The sequence below is a fragment of the Labrus mixtus genome, chromosome 21 (assembly GCF_963584025.1).
Source record: "Labrus mixtus chromosome 21, fLabMix1.1, whole genome shotgun sequence".
In the NCBI taxonomy this organism is placed as follows: Eukaryota; Metazoa; Chordata; class Actinopteri; order Labriformes; family Labridae; genus Labrus; species Labrus mixtus.
In genome coordinates, this window is record NC_083632.1 from 12,556,793 (window position 1) to 12,573,424 (window position 16,632).

At 41.4% G+C, this 16,632-nt stretch overlaps 2 protein-coding genes across 3 annotated transcripts; one reads left to right on the forward strand and one right to left on the reverse strand.

Moving 5' to 3' along the window:
* Positions 1-749: 749 nt before the first annotated feature.
* mapk7 (mitogen-activated protein kinase 7) lies at positions 750-7,041 on the forward strand. Of its 2 annotated transcripts, none has more exons than XM_061028242.1 (7): positions 750-877; positions 1,661-1,941; positions 2,074-2,239; positions 2,807-4,347; positions 4,430-5,511; positions 5,718-5,863; positions 6,713-7,041. In XM_061028242.1, the coding sequence occupies exons 2-7, from the start codon at positions 1,665-1,667 to the stop codon at positions 6,858-6,860; spliced, it is 3,360 nt and encodes a 1,119-aa protein (XP_060884225.1). In that variant the 5' UTR covers positions 750-877; positions 1,661-1,664; the 3' UTR covers positions 6,861-7,041. The 2 variants fall into 2 exon arrangements, with proteins under 2 accessions (XP_060884225.1, XP_060884226.1); XM_061028243.1 differs by having other exon boundaries at positions 5,718-5,848.
* Positions 7,001-12,153, reverse strand: zgc:92313 (uncharacterized protein LOC436869 homolog). The gene is made up of 6 exons (XM_061028244.1): positions 11,753-12,153; positions 11,439-11,557; positions 11,182-11,261; positions 9,290-9,561; positions 8,063-8,223; positions 7,001-7,916 (listed from the first exon to the last, which is right to left on the reverse strand). Exons 1-6 carry the CDS (start codon positions 11,796-11,798, stop codon positions 7,662-7,664), a joined length of 933 nt encoding a protein of 310 aa, XP_060884227.1. The 5' UTR covers positions 11,799-12,153; the 3' UTR covers positions 7,001-7,661.
* Between the last annotated feature and the right edge of the window lie 4,479 nt (positions 12,154-16,632).

Sequence of the window (16,632 nt, forward strand, 5' to 3'; positions counted from 1 at the left end):
GTTAAAAGTCCGATTCTCTCTTCTGGTTGGTCCGCTGGATTTGGTTCTTGCCGTTCATAGGACAGCTGTACAGATGTTGGAGTAGCAGGAGGCGCGGTTATTGTGTATTTAATGTGGACTTCAGTCTGTTTGGTCTTCAGGGGGGAATGTTAAAAACTGCTCATGCAGTAGCCGACTACCACTTCAGCTTTCTATGAAACAGTGTAAATTTGCACACATTTGCATTCACATTATTCAGTATGGAAGAAGTACTTGGGAACAATTAAGTGAAGTAAAAGCAGCAAAATGTTAAAGGGCCATTTCAATAGAGAGCTGTATTCATATTTCGTTTCAATTACAAGTACAGAGGCTTTGACAGCAAAATAAAATAAAATAACTGACTAAAAATTGCTGGATTATTTTGAACAGACAGCAGCTCGGGGCCCCAATCTCCTGTGTGTGCGCAAGATCCATAAAAACTTCAGGTTTATTGCTTATTAAATAAGACAATTAGATTTTATCTTTTTTTTTTTTTTTTACTTTTTGTTTTACATTTGTATTTACTTTATTTCCATTATACATAAAAAGAGCTGAACGCGCAGGTAACTGTGTCCTAATGTGGCTCCTCCTAAATAATTTGATTCTGGAAAACGTCGTCAACGCCACCAAAAAAAAAAACAACACAGAGAACCTACTGTGTGTCGTAAAGTCCCACCTACCCGTACGTTCCTTGCTCCTATTGGATGGTCTGCCGGACGCCCCTTTGTGTCATTGGTCCGCCAGATGGCACTCAAACCCAACACGGAACTGCACGAGGAAGCGGCAGACAAAAACAAGAGATAGCGGTGCTTCTATGGGATAAAAAACATATATACGGATGCTGTGCCTGGCTCAAAAGGTGACAATTTGAAGCGTTATTCTGATACGAGTCTCACTGTGGCCCCGTTTGATTATTTTAACCAAGAAAGTCAGAGTTTAATGATTAACATTTCTAGAAAGCCTGCGCTGCAGGTAACTAGCATACGCCCCTGCGTCAGAAAGTGGGTAAGGCTGTCTAAAAGAAGTCATTAATTTAATCTAACCATTCTGTAGGACCAAAATAATGAGGCGTTAAATTCAGCTCATCTTTGTCTTTTTTCGTTTTAAAGCTAGCTATGATCTAGAGAGGTGTTAGAGTTATCTTTTAATTACTGGCAGGCCTATTGTAACGTTTTGGTGGCGTGTTGATCGCGCCTCGTTTGTATTAATTTAATATCAACATTTATTCTTTTATATCTCTTGCAAGTCAATATCGTTACTAAAAAACGAGTGCACTGTGTTTTGTCAATTCTGACCGAACCTTTAATAAGTATCCTGAAGTAGCTCTGGTTTCTATGGAGTTACTAGAAGCTAACAGAAAGTTGTGATTAAAACAAACAGGAGTATTACCTGTTCTTATTAATACACCTGTTCTTATTTATTTAGTTCATTTTTACTTCTCAAAGTGACTGGTTATTAACTAAGGAGATTCATTTAAGTGTTAATAACTAACCAATGAATCAATGATTTGTTGCGTCTCTATTGTATTTTTAATGTGACTCCAGCTCTTATACATAGCTTACAATGTAATTCCTAGAACTGCAATTAAGAACCTGTAAAATTAAGGCATCAAATAAAACTCACTCTCATTTTCTCTTCGCAGGAAAATGTCAGCTAAGGAGGGTGGAGATGGTAAAAATGGTCCAACTGTGGCCATGTCGCCTGAAAGAATGACCACTGACAAAGGCAGAGAAAACCAGAACCAGCATGGAGTCGAGGCGACAGGAGGCACAGCAGACACCAGCACAGCAGCGAAAAACTTGGCGCTGCTTAAAGCACACTCTCTGGATGTGAAGTTTGATGTCGGAGAGGAGTATGATGTTATAGAAACCATTGGCACCGGGGCCTATGGTGTTGTTTCATCAGCCAGGAGAAGGGACAATGGTGAGGCTGATTTGATAAGGATATAACACGTGACTAGATGCTGAATAGAGACATTCCTGTACTATTATTATTGCCCTTTAAACTCATTTTTACACCCACTTTCTGTGATTTTCATTTGGGCATATTTCACAGGCCAGCAGGTGGCGATAAAGAAGATCTCCAATGCATTTGAAGTGGTGACAAATGCCAAACGCACATTGAGAGAGCTGAAGATTCTCAAGCACTTCAAACATGACAACATTATTGCCATCAAAGACATCCTGCAGCCGAATCTCCCTCACTCTGCTTTCAAGTCTGTGTAAGTACTTTAACTTTTCTGTATTACTCAAGCGGCGATTGCTCTTGTTCAAATATCTGCACATGCAAGAAAAATATGTACAACTCTATAGCTGGAAACATTTGAAAGCTTCCCAAAAATAGATCTTTGAGTCCATCAGGTTACTTTAGGCATTTCACCAGTGTACCTATCAGATTAGGTACACATTTATCCTGCATATTTTTGAACTTGTAAAATTTTTCATCCATCAGAAGCATTTAGTAGGACTAGTTATAGTGTTGACCAGAAAAATAGTTTGGTAATGAAAAACATCACAATTCTAGGTAAATAGAGGTTTAAATTATTAGCTTATGTTTAACACTATAGTCGACTTTTGTAACCAACAGACATGTTTCGGTCAGATTGATATATTTGTTATGATATATACTAAAGGAAAATTTAAGACATGCATTTTTACAATGGCAAACTTCATCTACCATTAGAGAGATCAAGATGTTTTCTGTCTGTGTAATGATCGTTTGAGTGATGTACTTTGGAGCTTAATAGATGTCAGATAAATCTCACTGTTCCCCCATCCTGTGTGTGAAGGTACGTGGTGCTTGACCTCATGGAGAGCGACTTACACCAGATCATTCACTCTGCCCAGACACTCACCTCAGAGCACACCCGCTACTTCCTGTACCAGCTCCTCCGTGGCCTTAAGTATGTGCACTCTGCCAACGTCATCCACCGTGACCTCAAACCCTCCAATCTGTTGGTGAACGAGAACTGTGAGCTAAAAATTGGCGACTTTGGAATGGCGAGGGGTTTAAGTTCACACCCTGAGGAATCTCATTCCTTCATGACTGAATATGTGGCGACTCGGTGGTACCGCGCTCCTGAGCTCCTCCTGTCTCTGAATCATTATAGTTTAGCAATCGACTTGTGGTCCGTTGGATGCATCTTTGCTGAAATGTTGGGCCGTAAGCAGCTTTTTCCTGGGAAGCACTACGTCCACCAGCTTCAACTAATTTTGTCCGTGTTGGGCACCCCTCCCGATGGTTTGATTGGCACTATTCGGGCTGACCGAGTACGCTCCTATGTCCAGAGTCTTCCATCACGGACTGCTGTGCCTTTGGCTAAACTGTACCCACAGGCTGAACCAGAGGCGCTGGACTTGCTGGCGGCCATGTTGCGCTTTGACCCTCGTGAGCGAATCAGCGTAACTCAAGCGCTGGAGCATCCGTACCTGGCCAAGTACCATGACCCAGATGATGAGCCAATTTGCGTGCCAGCGTTTGACTTTGAATTTGACAAGCTCCAGATGAACAAGGAGCAAATTAAAGAGGCAATTCTGATGGAGATCCAGGACTTTCATCAAAATAAACAGAGCTGTCGCCAAAGACTGCAGTTCAGGCCCTTGGCGAGGGCAAACGTCAGCACTGCGGCACAAAGCAGAAACCAGCGTGATGCTCAGCCCTCGACGGTTAACATGAGCAAATCAACACTGGTTCCAATGGCACAACACCCGCAAGCAGCACAGATACAGCAGCACATAAGAGAAGTGAAATCTCAACAGCAACAAGATCAAACACCAGCAGAAGAGAACCACACTTTTACAAATCAGATGCAAACTTTTACTGAGACAGAAGTCGCCCCGCCTCATGTGACCCATATTCTGCCTCCTCTTTCAAAAAGTGAAACTGGCCCGGTAGATGTGGACATGCCAAGTGCCAACTCAGACAGCGGTCAGCCAGAGACTATCGACCTAACAACACCAGTGTCTAGTCAGGACACTCCACCAGAAACAATGAGAGACAGTGAGGTTACAGAGCAGCTAACCAGCAGCAGTCAGGCTCCTCTGACTCAGCCCACCCAGAGCCAGTCCATGACCCAGGCGCCCACCTCCATTCCTGCAACGCCAGCACCCACAATGACACCTTTACCCACCACTGTGCCCTCACTTTCTCTTTCAGTGGCACAGGCCCAGTCACTGTCTCAGTCCCTCTCACAGTCTCTGTCCAAGACTACCAGGCCTCCTCCAGGGGCAGGAGAGGGAGCCAGGAAAGAAGGAGCAATTTCAGAGGATACTAAAGCTGCACTTAAAGCGGCTTTACTGAAATCAGCTCTGAGAAATAAGGCCAGGGGTGGTGAGTCTATCGAGTTATCTTCTAATATAATTGAATGTCATTATTCAAAAACCTTTATCTAAATTTGATCTCCTCCTTGCAGACGGCGTTACCTCAGCTCTGGGCATTGACTCCGGGGCAGGGGGAGGCGTATCATCCTCCCTGTCGTCTGCTTCTGACTTGCGTCGGCCTGTCACAGCCCAGGAGCGTCAACGAGAAAGAGAGGAGAAACGAAGGAAGAGGCAGGAACGAGCAAGAGAACGGGAGAGAAAAATGAAGGAAAAGGAGAAAAGAGAAGGAAAACAGGGGGACTCGCTCTGCGGGGTCCTCCTGAGCGACTATGACAAAAGTCTTCTGCAGCGTTGGACTCAGATGAGGGACAGACGCAATGATAAACCGCAGATTCCTAATAATGATGGAGCAAAGAATAATGAGTGTAATGTGAGCTCCCACAGGGGCGTTGATGTTGGTGATAACACTCAAGCAGCACTGGACAATAAAACAGAAAAAGAGGCAAGGAAAATTCAGCCTCATGAACAGTTAATCTCTCAGATTAAACCAAACCAGCCGGCTTTGTTTCAGCCTCCCAGCAACCAGCAGCCTTCAATACTTTTTCCAATGAGCCAGAGGAAGCCCCAAGCCGATATAGTTGTTTCTGTTAGCGGTGGGCTGGATATAATGACTGTCACTGGTGGCTTTGTTAAGAACAACACACTCAAACCTCACAGCGAGCGTAACGGACAAAGTGGTTTCAACTGTTTGGGGAATTGGAGCGGCCCGCCACAGCAACAACAACCAAACAGAAAACCGCAGCCTCAAACGTCAAGCTTTCTTCAGCCACAGCTCCAACCTCAATCTGACCCTCAACCTCCACCTCAGCTGCTTCCTCTGGAGAGTTTTTTGACCAAAGCTCCAACCGGAGAGAAAAACGGAAAGGAGGATATCAGATGCCATAATAACCTCAACTCCCACCATAACCCCTCGACTGCAAGTGCCGGTCAGCTGGAGAAGCTGTGTCCTCCTGTAGGAGAGAAACCTGGGCCGCAGACCACAAACTCTCTCTGTGGTGCTTTAGGTGTCCCCTCACAGCCCCATCCCAGCCTCGGATTCACTGATACTGGACAGCAGGGACCCTCCATGGCCCCAGATATTCACACAGTGACACTGCAGCTCTCCAAGTCCCAGGTGTGGTTCAGGGTTTTTTTCTGCTGCTTTGCGCCTTCCTTGTAGAAAGTTTTTTATTGATTTCTTACTTCATTACTCAAGAGAAACTATATTTATTGACATAGCACCGGTGTTGTAATGTAACTTCACAATCTGATGCCTGTACTTAGTCGATCTTAAGGGTACAAAGTTCAGTGGACCCAATGTTTTCCCTTGTCTCCTGTCAGGTAGAGGATGTTCTCCCCCCAGTGTTCTCGGTCACCCCTAAAGGCAGTGGGGCTGGCTATGGTGTGGGCTTTGACCTGGACGACCTTCTCAACCAGTCACTCACAGAGCTGCACCACTGCGACCGGGACAGGTACAGTCTGATACAGTGAGGGCAAATTTTTTTTTAATACTGCTGAACAAACGCACAAGTCCAGCTGAAGCTAATTCTACATCAGAGTTTAAGGGGTATGAAATACTTGAATACTTTTCAATAACAGTTGTTTCAATATGAGTCAGCAGATGAGCAGAATCAGAAGCTTTAAAAAAATATTTTTAACCAAAAGCTGCTGCAAGGGCAAGAGCGGTACACAAATACAAATGTTGCCACGCATTTGTGCAATTTGGAAAGGAAAAACAAGAGAATTCACAAATATCAGGTGACTAGGACTACTTTTGTTGCTATGGTATAGAAAGAGATATTGATTTTGTTTAATTCTTACTAGTTTCATATCAAACTTTAAAAACCCTGAAGCAACAATGTCAATAAAGAAGTAGTTCTTAAGTACTTTATTCAAATCAATGTTTATTAATAAACCACCAAAAGCAAAGACCACTGTCTCTTAAAGTGAAGTGCATGTCAAGGCCCATCCCAGTTCTGTTTTGCACTTTATGATTTAATTTGAGTGTGTCAGTTGAACACCAGGCCGATTGGCTGTCAAACCGGGTGAGTAGCGGTTAAATTGTACATGTTGGTACTCGTCTTCCACTGAAGGTGCGCTTAAAGACACGTTCCCTTTTCAGCAGATGAATGTAAAAAAACAGACTTCTACTCTAAAACCCTGAACATTCATGATTCTGCACAGTGAAGGTCAAACAGTCACTGAAAGTAAATACATGAGTAAGGGGAATCCTGAGTGAGCTGCATGTCTCTCTTCATAGAGACATGAAGTTTTGGGACTCTTCTGTTCTAGGTTTTTGTCTAAATGCTTCCTGTATTTGCCTCCTTTTCCTTCAGTTTCGACTCGGCGCCCCTGTCAGCCTCCCTCTTATCTGATTGGAACGAGGTTCACCGCATGACTCCAGCTGATCTGGAATCACTGCAGCAGGAATTGCAGCTCGGTTCTCCCATGATCCTCTCTGATACAATTCCCCATGACGCCTGACTTAAAAGACATTGCCTCTGATTTTTGTACAAGTTACTTTCTTTCTAGCATGACATTTCTGATTGCAGACTTATCAAATTAATTTAAATGCTATTTTTAAAGGCATCACTAAGCACTGTTTTTTTTTTTTACCATGATGACATGATGTGCTTTTTTTGTAATAAAGAAATCTGAGTCCTAACTGATTTTGTCTTTGGATAGTCAACAAAACGTCAAATGTGTTTAATTAGGCCGAGATTGAAGTTGGCCTTGTGCAGGTTAGGCCATTTAGAAATGACCTTAATGCCTCAAAATAAAATATGAAGGATGAAAGAATATGTGTTTCCGAAATAATGCATGCTGAAATCACCTAAAAAAATACATTTGATATTTCCCAAGCAAGTGGCAGTATTAGAGGAGGAAATCAAAAGTTTAGAAAGAGAACAACTGAAGCTTTGAGAGAGATCAAGTGATACTTGTTGATCCATTTTTCAAAGCTCTGAGTACTGACCTGATTCAACGAATCAAATTAACAATTTATTTCAAATAAGAACACATCATTTATTCAGCTCATAATTCTGATTTAAAATACAAACCTATCAAAGTTACTCTGAATCAAAGATCATAATACATCGTTATAGGTCTAAAATTAAAGGTTATATTACTGTTTATGTTCATTATGACTCCATGTGCATGTCAGGTATAGTTTTATGAGTTTGACTATTCAAGAAATCTTTTGACTTAAGGCAAACATAATTAATCTGTTCCTTCATTTGGCCTGGTGCGTGATCTACCTCCCAGATCTCCGGCGTTTACGCCGTCTCATCTCTGAAGCTGAATCAGCAGAGTGGACAGACAGCTGATGAACACAGCAGCACTCCCGCACCAGTTCTGATCCGCTCGGCCGTACAGCGTGATCTCTGGTATCGTGTTGCTAATGAAGCTGGAGTAGCTGGTCACTCTGGCATACACACCGGGCTGGTTTGCGTGAGCACAGCCCAGTCCAAAGCTCACCACCCCGGCCTGCACCCAGGTCCCGTTCACCATCTGGCAGACAAGCGGCCCTCCTGAATCCCCCTTAGAAGATGACACACAGACTTATTAAGTTTTCTCCACTGAGAGGTATTAAATAGCCTTAAATGCAAGTAACAATCCAAGTTAGTTCCAATTGTTTTTGTGATTGGAAAAAAAAAATGCAGCACAACCAGATGATCCAACAGTACCTGGCAGGAGTCCTTGCCGCCCTTCTGGAATCCAGCACAGATCATGTCATGCGCGATGTCCACCGGCTCTGTCGGATGCATCTGGTACATCTCCTGACATGAACTCTGAGAGATGATCGGCACCTTCACCTCCTGCAGAGTTCCAAGTCCACCCAGAGGGACTATCATAAAGAATGGAAAAACCAAAGGTTTATAATTTCTGCAGTTGATCAGGTGGACATTAAACCTTTATGGCTACAGCTCAAAGGGCAAGTTTACTTCTAGTACTTTAGTATAAATCTTCAGTCACAAACATTTAGACAGTGTTTTAATCAATTAGCTGTAAAACTTTTTTAGGATCTGATGAGATAAAGCCACACTGATGCACAACTCATAACCATGAAAATGATGATGTGATACCATGACCTCAATTGGGCTAAAGCTAATTTTTGAGTCAGTCACTGTGGTTACTGTAGTGCCCTAAAAATGAATATAAGTCTATGTAATGTCCCCAAAATACTGCATTTAATCTTACATACGCATAACATGCCAGATGAAGAATCAAAAGTTGTCCAGATGTACTAGGAGCTATGTTGCACTGATGAAGAAGGGACAGGGTCTTTTTTTTTGGCCAAATTTCAAAGGAGTAGTTTTAAAGATTGTCATGGTGAAACTAAGTTACCGTAATATTTTCGCTTAATCTCGTGTTCCCATCGCTTCCACCTAGTTTTAGGTGTATTTCGGTAATTTGCTATTCTGTAGTACATGACACATTGATGTGCTAATAAAAAGAAATAGGAATATCTGCTTGCAAGTTTGCACCTTAATAAATTGCCATAGGTGATTTTTGTGCTCTAGTATTTCTCATGGATTCTGCCTGTGTGAAGGAGTTCATTGACTTATATTTTGAATGCCTTCCTTCTCTGAAAGCACAGACCTTCACCCCTGGAGGTGAGTTTCCTAAAAATACAAAAATATAATTTGATACAAGCCAGTCATGATGATTCTATATATGTCTCTCTTGTATAGGGCTGGCTTCTACAACCCATCTGTTCTGTAAATGACACCTACAGGGAAGAGAGGGCAAATCATTCAAAATTTACGATTGCCTATTGTCCACCTGTATTCAAATTTCTTGGTGATAAACAAGGGTTTATTTGCAAGCCAAGAGTCCATGAAAAGTAGAAGGCCCTTTTTCAGAGATGTGTGAAACATGTAAACAGGATGTGAAGAATCAGGGAGCTTTACCATCATCCCGGATGTTCCCCCAGCCGGTGACGGTGCACTCAACGCCACCTGGGAACAGGGTGCCAGATGCAGGTAAGCACACAGGCTGGACATGATCTGACCAGGTGACAGGGGTGGACAGCTCAACCAGCGCCAAATCCTTCCCGCCGTGAGGCTCGACGTAACCGTATGGAATCACCACCTGTCTCACACGATGGGACGACTCGTGAGCGTTGTAGCCGTTCAGCTGGTACCGGCCGCTATAGATGATGTACGAGCTCAAATCTGATGGACTGAAAGAAGACGACGGGACACAGAGTGAAACCGGATGTGCTGGAAACGTGAAACCTCTATCTTTTATAATATTAAATAACAATGAGTAAGGTAATTTACCTGCTTTTTGTGAAGTGTCTCGAGATAACACTTGTTATGAATTGGCACTATACAAATAAAGATTGATTGATATTTTACAGTGACAAAGGGTATCAAGCAGTTGCTCCTTTAAAAAGTCACCATTTATAGTCATTCAAAGAGAAATTATTCAGAAAACTAGAATAACTGCCTCACACTCTCATGTCTCTGTCGAACAGTTAAGGTGAAGTTTGCTTCCATCAGTAGTTCCCACAGAATGATAGTATTGTGTTTGAAAGAATACTTTACCCTTTAAACAACACAACAGTATAAACAGGCCTACATTTAAAGAAAGAGGTCACATCACAAGACAAACAAAAAGGTATGCAAGTGTGGATAAAGGGTAAAGTGACTTCCTTTGGTTGGATCAAATAATAAAACTAAGCCAGAGGTAATAAAATGACTTCCAGGTGTTTTCTTAGATATCTCATTAAGATTGATTCTTGACTATTCAAGTCTAACCACTTCCTCGTTGAGGCTAACTGGACTATTTTCACAGATGAGAAGATATCCAGTCCATGTGCTCCTGTTGCCATCACAACAGTGGAACAGACTGTTGTCAGGAGGAAGTTGACTTCTGGCCCTTTGTGTGAAAAACATCATCACTTCTTCATTTTATTGTGGAAACATTTATTGACTCATTGTTTAATAATTTGAGAAAATAATGAATTTAGGATGTTTGTTTTGTTTTTTTAAAGAGATCGTAACGACCCTGAGTGTTGACAACATAAACCTTGTGCACTCATCCTGCAGTCGGAGTGAGTGTGAGTCCCAAATATCAGAATGTTTGTACAAGGCATTCTCAGGATATCACACCTGTACGTGTACACAAGAATGGGGTAAGCGGTCAGAAAAATGAAAAGCCTTTCTCCAGCCTTTTAGAGGTATACAGGTAACCAAAATGTATCAACAGGGCCCTGAGTCACTGGCTAGTCGCTCCTCCATATATATTTATTCGACAGAGACCCTTTCCACTAGAGCTGCTTTAGGTCAAAACTCATTCTCACGATTATTTTTGATTGATATTAAGATCACAATTAGTGAACATGATTAGTCATTGCTCTGATATTGATGAAGATCATATTGAAGATGTTGAAAAGGATATTCATGGAGATTTTATTTGCACTGTCACACATTTAACGATAAAGGTAAGTTTACTAAATTGGCACGGATGAACAATTCTCCTTGGGGGGGAAAAAAAAAACACCTTTCCTAAAGAGGCTTTTGTAAGTTGCTGAGGCCGTGGGTTAAAAGTAAAATGTGAGTGACAGAACAAGTAAATACTTCCCAAGCTTTTTTTTTTTACCATCCTTATGCACCAAAGTGTTAAATAATCTTGGCTTCAGCAACATCAGATGTAGGCTATCATTACAAGCAACCATATTTTAAACCACGAGCTCACATTGTGCTCTCATTCATAATTCACTTAAATGTTTTATCGTCTTGTACTTGTGGACCAGGAGTCTTTGATAACTGAATTGAATTGAGAAGAGTTGTCTTACTTGGGGAAACAGTGGGCTGCAGACAGGACCCAGTTCCTTGTGATGATGGAGCCACCGCAGATGTGACGACTAGTGCCTGACTGGAGGCCGAGGAGAGAGGAAGAGTGAGTCACCTCAGCATCACAGCCAAAGCCCGCTCTCAGCAGGTCAGTCTGATAAACAAGACCTAGACTAACCCTAGCATTTCACTAGGCCTACCAAAAAGGTAAAACTGATACCCTACTGTAGAAGAAGACGGCTGCAAGGACCGTTATTACCTGTATCGTCACATCCACCTGCCACGGCCAAGCCCCCTCGGTGGCGGCTATCCCTCCAACTATCCTGTTCTCCAACACCGGAGGTCGGCCACATTGTTGGGCGTAGGTCACTACTACACCTAAATGTTAACACACATGACATTTCTAATTCACGTTGACCGAGAGGATAAACTGTTAACATGACGACACAAACTTAAAATGTACTTAGTAAGCTAAATGTAGCCGATTTCTTTTGTAAAGGTGGACAAAGAAACAATAGAGATGGCGGTGGTATTCGGGGGGGGGGGGGGGGGGGGTTGAGATTTGATACTCACCTGTTAGGCACCAAAAAAAAGCAGGAAACAGGACTTTTGGTAACATTTCAGTAACTAGCTGGCGGCACTAGAATTATTTCAAAGACTTCTGAACCAGAATAAAAAAAAAATACTATCTGAAAACTTTTATACGACGAAAAAAAGGTTTTTAAAAAATCGTTAAATTTACCCCCCCCTCTTCTTCTGGTATGTTGTGGCCGAAACTCAAGCAATACATTAAGAATAGCCTTGACTATTGGTGGGGGTGGGAAATAAATTACAGCCTTTGATAAAATCCGCGTGTGAATAATTTCACCGTCGACTTAATCCGCTATCGCATCCAGTTCCGACCAAATTAGGTTCCAGGTAAATTCCAGGTAAATGCCTCAGTCGGGAACAGCCGAACAGTGTTTTGCAAATCAGCAAATCAAGACACTAACCCCGCCCTCCTCGTCCACACGAGCCAATGAAATTAAAGGCATGTAACTGCGGACTAATCAGGATCATCCGGACACAGGTAAACTGTGCTTTCTGCCTTTTTTAACCCATGAAAAAAAAAAACGACAGTTTTCTCCACTCTGTCCAGTGTCCAAGCAAAACATGATTCTGAATTTACGAAACGCCTTTGCAATCCCATTTGTGTTATCTTACTTTACACAAAAGTTTTCACAGGTCTTATAGACCAGAATTGGTAAATTGCAATGCAGTTGTCCCGCTATAAATAATGTTGCATGCACTGTAAAGCATTGGAGCATTAGGAGGAATATCGAGTTACTGCGGTGGAATTTTTGTAGGCTACCTATTTAGATTTAGGTAAATGTACAGTAACAGACATCATTTTGTTCATTCACTGTTCTCTGATGTCAGTCAGATCTGATAGAGTTGTGACTAGAAAGCAAGGACAGCTTAAGTGTCAAGGGTCTTCCACTTTATCTGCAATGTTGTGTCTGCTCCAAATTGTCCTAGCCATCACAGACTAGTTTATGTGGGTCAATATGACCCGGACATTAATAATAACTTCAGGATATATTGAAAGCCTTAGGGAGAGTGCTTCAGAATTAATTCATTATCAAGTTAATTCATTATCATGGGAACACCAGCCTTGCTATCCTTAGATCACAAGATATACAAGTCTACAACCCTGAAAACAACTGAAATTGACTCCTTAGGGGAAAACGTTTGAATAAAATGGATTGGATGTATAAAAAGAAAAAAGTTATTTTTCTTTTGTCACAGCTCTAATCGGCCTTTCATAATTTTGAATAACTACGTATTTGTTTGGACAAGGTGTGCGGCATGTTCCTTGAAGAAAATAAACCAGCTTAACAGGTTTCAATTGGAGTGGAAGCAGCTGGGTTTGGGCACGCACGAGATACACATTAACACACATTACGCTGATAAAGACACATTAACACTGATTTGAAGACATGAAGGTTCAGGCTAGGTCAAAGGCCAAACTCTGTGCCAAATTGGCCTTTTTGATTCAGTTGTTTCTTAACTATATGAGTACATGTGTTTTTGGCTGTGTTGTGCCCGTTACACATCAGATTGGATTGTTATTTTTATAGTGTACCACACATCAGGACAGAGGTTATCCAATATTTCTCTTACATGACACCAAATGTTTATTCCTTCTGTCTATAAAGCTGTCTCTCTTTTTCCTTCACTGTTTTCCTCTCTTCCCTCTCGCTCTCCCTCCCTCCCTCCCTCCCTGCTTCCCTGCCCCAGGCCGTGTGTCTAGTTTCACAGAGCAATTGAAGGTGACAGGGACAGAGAGAGAGGGAGAGGGAGGGAGGGACAGAGGGAGGACACATCACAGTATTGCCCGAGGCTACACAACAGTAGAGGAAGAGCGAGAGATGGAGAGACAAAGAGAAAAAGGAGGAGAGACTCACGAAAGTACTCATAGGGAATTCCAAAAGCAGGTAAAGAATAAATAAAGTTAGGCACATAAAGTTTGAATAAATGAGTGTGTATGTGTGTGAATTGAATGTGTTTGTTTAGCTGATAATAACTTTTTTTAATCACTTGCTGTGTGTTTTTGTGTGCGAGCCCCTTCCACTCTGCTTCATAATATATGAACGCATTATAGGAGCCAGTCAGTAAGAGCAATTATAATGCACTCCAGTTTGTTTATATTTTAACGACTTGATGAATATTTGTCATGGCACGGTTACCATGGTGACTGCCTCCACCGCCGCCGCCTCCCCCCTTCCCCATCCCCCCTCCAGCGCTGAAAAAGCGAGGGATGGCGAGCGAGAGGGAGAGAGAGAGAGAGAGGTGACAGGAATGAACTAACAAGATGCACTAAAAAAAATGTATGTCCTGGAGCTACATGAATCTTTGCAGTGAAGCACGCGCCGTCTCTCTCTCTCTCTCTCTCTCTCTCTCTCTCTCACACACACACACACACACACCCTCACAACCACATTATTGCACTCAGCAGCACATAGGGTTCACATAGGTTAAGCCACATTCCAACAACTTGAACACAATAAGACACAACTAAAATGTCTGAATAAAGGAAAAACAGAAGTGAAAACCAGCTAAAAGAAAAAAGGAGGAGGGGGTGGGATGGATAGTGTGTGTGTGTGTGTGTGTGTGTGTGTGTGTGTGTGTGTACTAATACCATTATTTCAGGTTGAGTTTTACATTTCTCTCACTAACTTTAAACTAAACAACTTAACAATATTTATTTTTCCAATTTTCCAAATACACTTTTAAAGAAGTGCAATGGTGAGTCAGTTGTATGTACAGTATATTTAGGGCTTAATGTCATAATGTTTCTTCTACACTACATTGAAGAGGCCAGAAATGTACCTTTTTCCTTTATAACTTTAATTTTGAAGACATAGTTCATTGTTTGCTGCTTTGCATGTAAATCATTTGGAGTATGAAGTAGCATTGTAAATTGAAGTAACATTATTTGAACATAATCACAAGAAGCTGACAAAACTGTCTCCATGTGTTAAATAAACGCACGTCCTCGTCATCTCTTTTGCACATTGTCTCTAGTTTTTCCGCCCTTCATTGGCAAAATCTTGAACATTTCTGTCCATACCTAACACCTTTTTTCATACAACAATTAGATTTATAGAACAGTTTTAATTGAAATAATTGTATATTTATGCCATTTATTTTATTCCTATATTTCTTTTTATTATTTTCTGTGTTTAATGTTAGGAACCAAAATTATCCTGGCAGATTCCTTGTCGATCAAAACCTACTTTGTTTAATTTGTGATATGATTTCACTGTATGAATTTCCCCAACATTAGATCACGTACCTTAAAGGAGCTTCACCTGCAGCTATGCATGTGAAAATGTTGACTGAAGATCTGTGCAGCAGTAATGGTAATGATATTCGGTCAGTTTGCACAAGTAGCACTCATTTTCATGAAAAGCACTAATAGCAATAATTTTGATACTTTAAATCATGCTTTCTTCCTTTTTACTTTTGTAAAATGCAGAAATGTATTTTAGTTGTGTGGTGTTGTTTCTTAAACTTCAGCATCTGAACGCTTCTTCCACTGCTGTTCTTCTTCCTTTTTACCTTTGAACTTGTCAAGTCCTTTCCTTTCTCCAAGGCACGTCTCGGAGTAAAGTAACGGAGAAAGAGGAGGGAGGAGGGTGGGGGGGGGGGGGTGGAGGGTGGGGGTGGCAATGGGGTTAGCGGAGGAAGAATAGCAGAGTATGAAAGAGAGAGGGAGCGACAGAGAGAAAGGGAGCGCAAAGTCTTGTCAACCGGAAATAAAACAAGCTGGCACCCTCCCCATCCCCAAGCCCCTACACCCACCCCAAAGTCACATACTTCCTCTTCACTCCCTCTATCTCTCTCCTCCGCCTTCCTGCCTCCATCTTCCATCTCTCTCTTCTCCTCTCTTCCTCCTCTGCAAAGAGATATATTTAAACCCGTGGTTCTGCTCTGCTCTGGCTCTTTGACTCGACCATACATACCGTCATACCTGCGTCATTACTTTCGCCTCACTGCAAACCTCATGTGCCTATCGCACAGGCGTAGGGGCTCCAGGGCCAGACAATGCCTTGTTTTATTTGTCCTGAAGCTTTAAGGCATGTGTGTGTTATAGGTGGAGAACAATACCTCTGGAGTCAGGGAACAATACCAAGGTGATCTTGGAAAGGCTGCTACTCAAACTCTGTGCCCTGTGACAAACTCTTCTACAGAATCTTCACTGAAGGCCTACAATGTGCTGCTAGGAATAAATCACTCACTCCATTTGGCCTCAATATTAAATTAAATGATGTAAGCGTTATGTAGACATGGAACAATTATTTGAATAATTAATTACAAGATCAACATATAATAACCCTTAAATACTCTATACTCTATACTATTTGATTCATTCTTTAAACTTTCAAAATTCAAACAAAAATTTCAACAACAACAAAACTTAGATCTGAGGTGAAATGATTGCTTTTGCATGCTAGGTAATAAAATAAGGGGGGGGGGGGTTCGTAACAAAAAAGGCAATTTGAAGAAAAGTAGTATATTTTTATCATTTCTGGTCTCTTCAAACAGTTAATCAATATATGAATCAATCATGAATCTTAGCATTCCCTCAAGAAGCCGTGTCTTTAGCTGACACTGTCCATAAGGAAATGGTATCTTGATTTATGAATACATTTTTATTTTAAAGTAATGAAAATTATTTTCTTTTTAATGGTACAATTATTAAGAGGTATGTAGTAATCCAATGACATCATTTTTGTGTTATTTATATTTTTCTTGTGATCATTCAGGATTTAATTTTTATCATTCATCTTTTTTATTTTAACAACAGATCATCAAATTGAAAAAAGACAAAGAATGACAAAATCTGTTACTAATGAACAAAATAATGCTTATCCAAACAACAAATATCTGGTTATAAAGACGCAGCA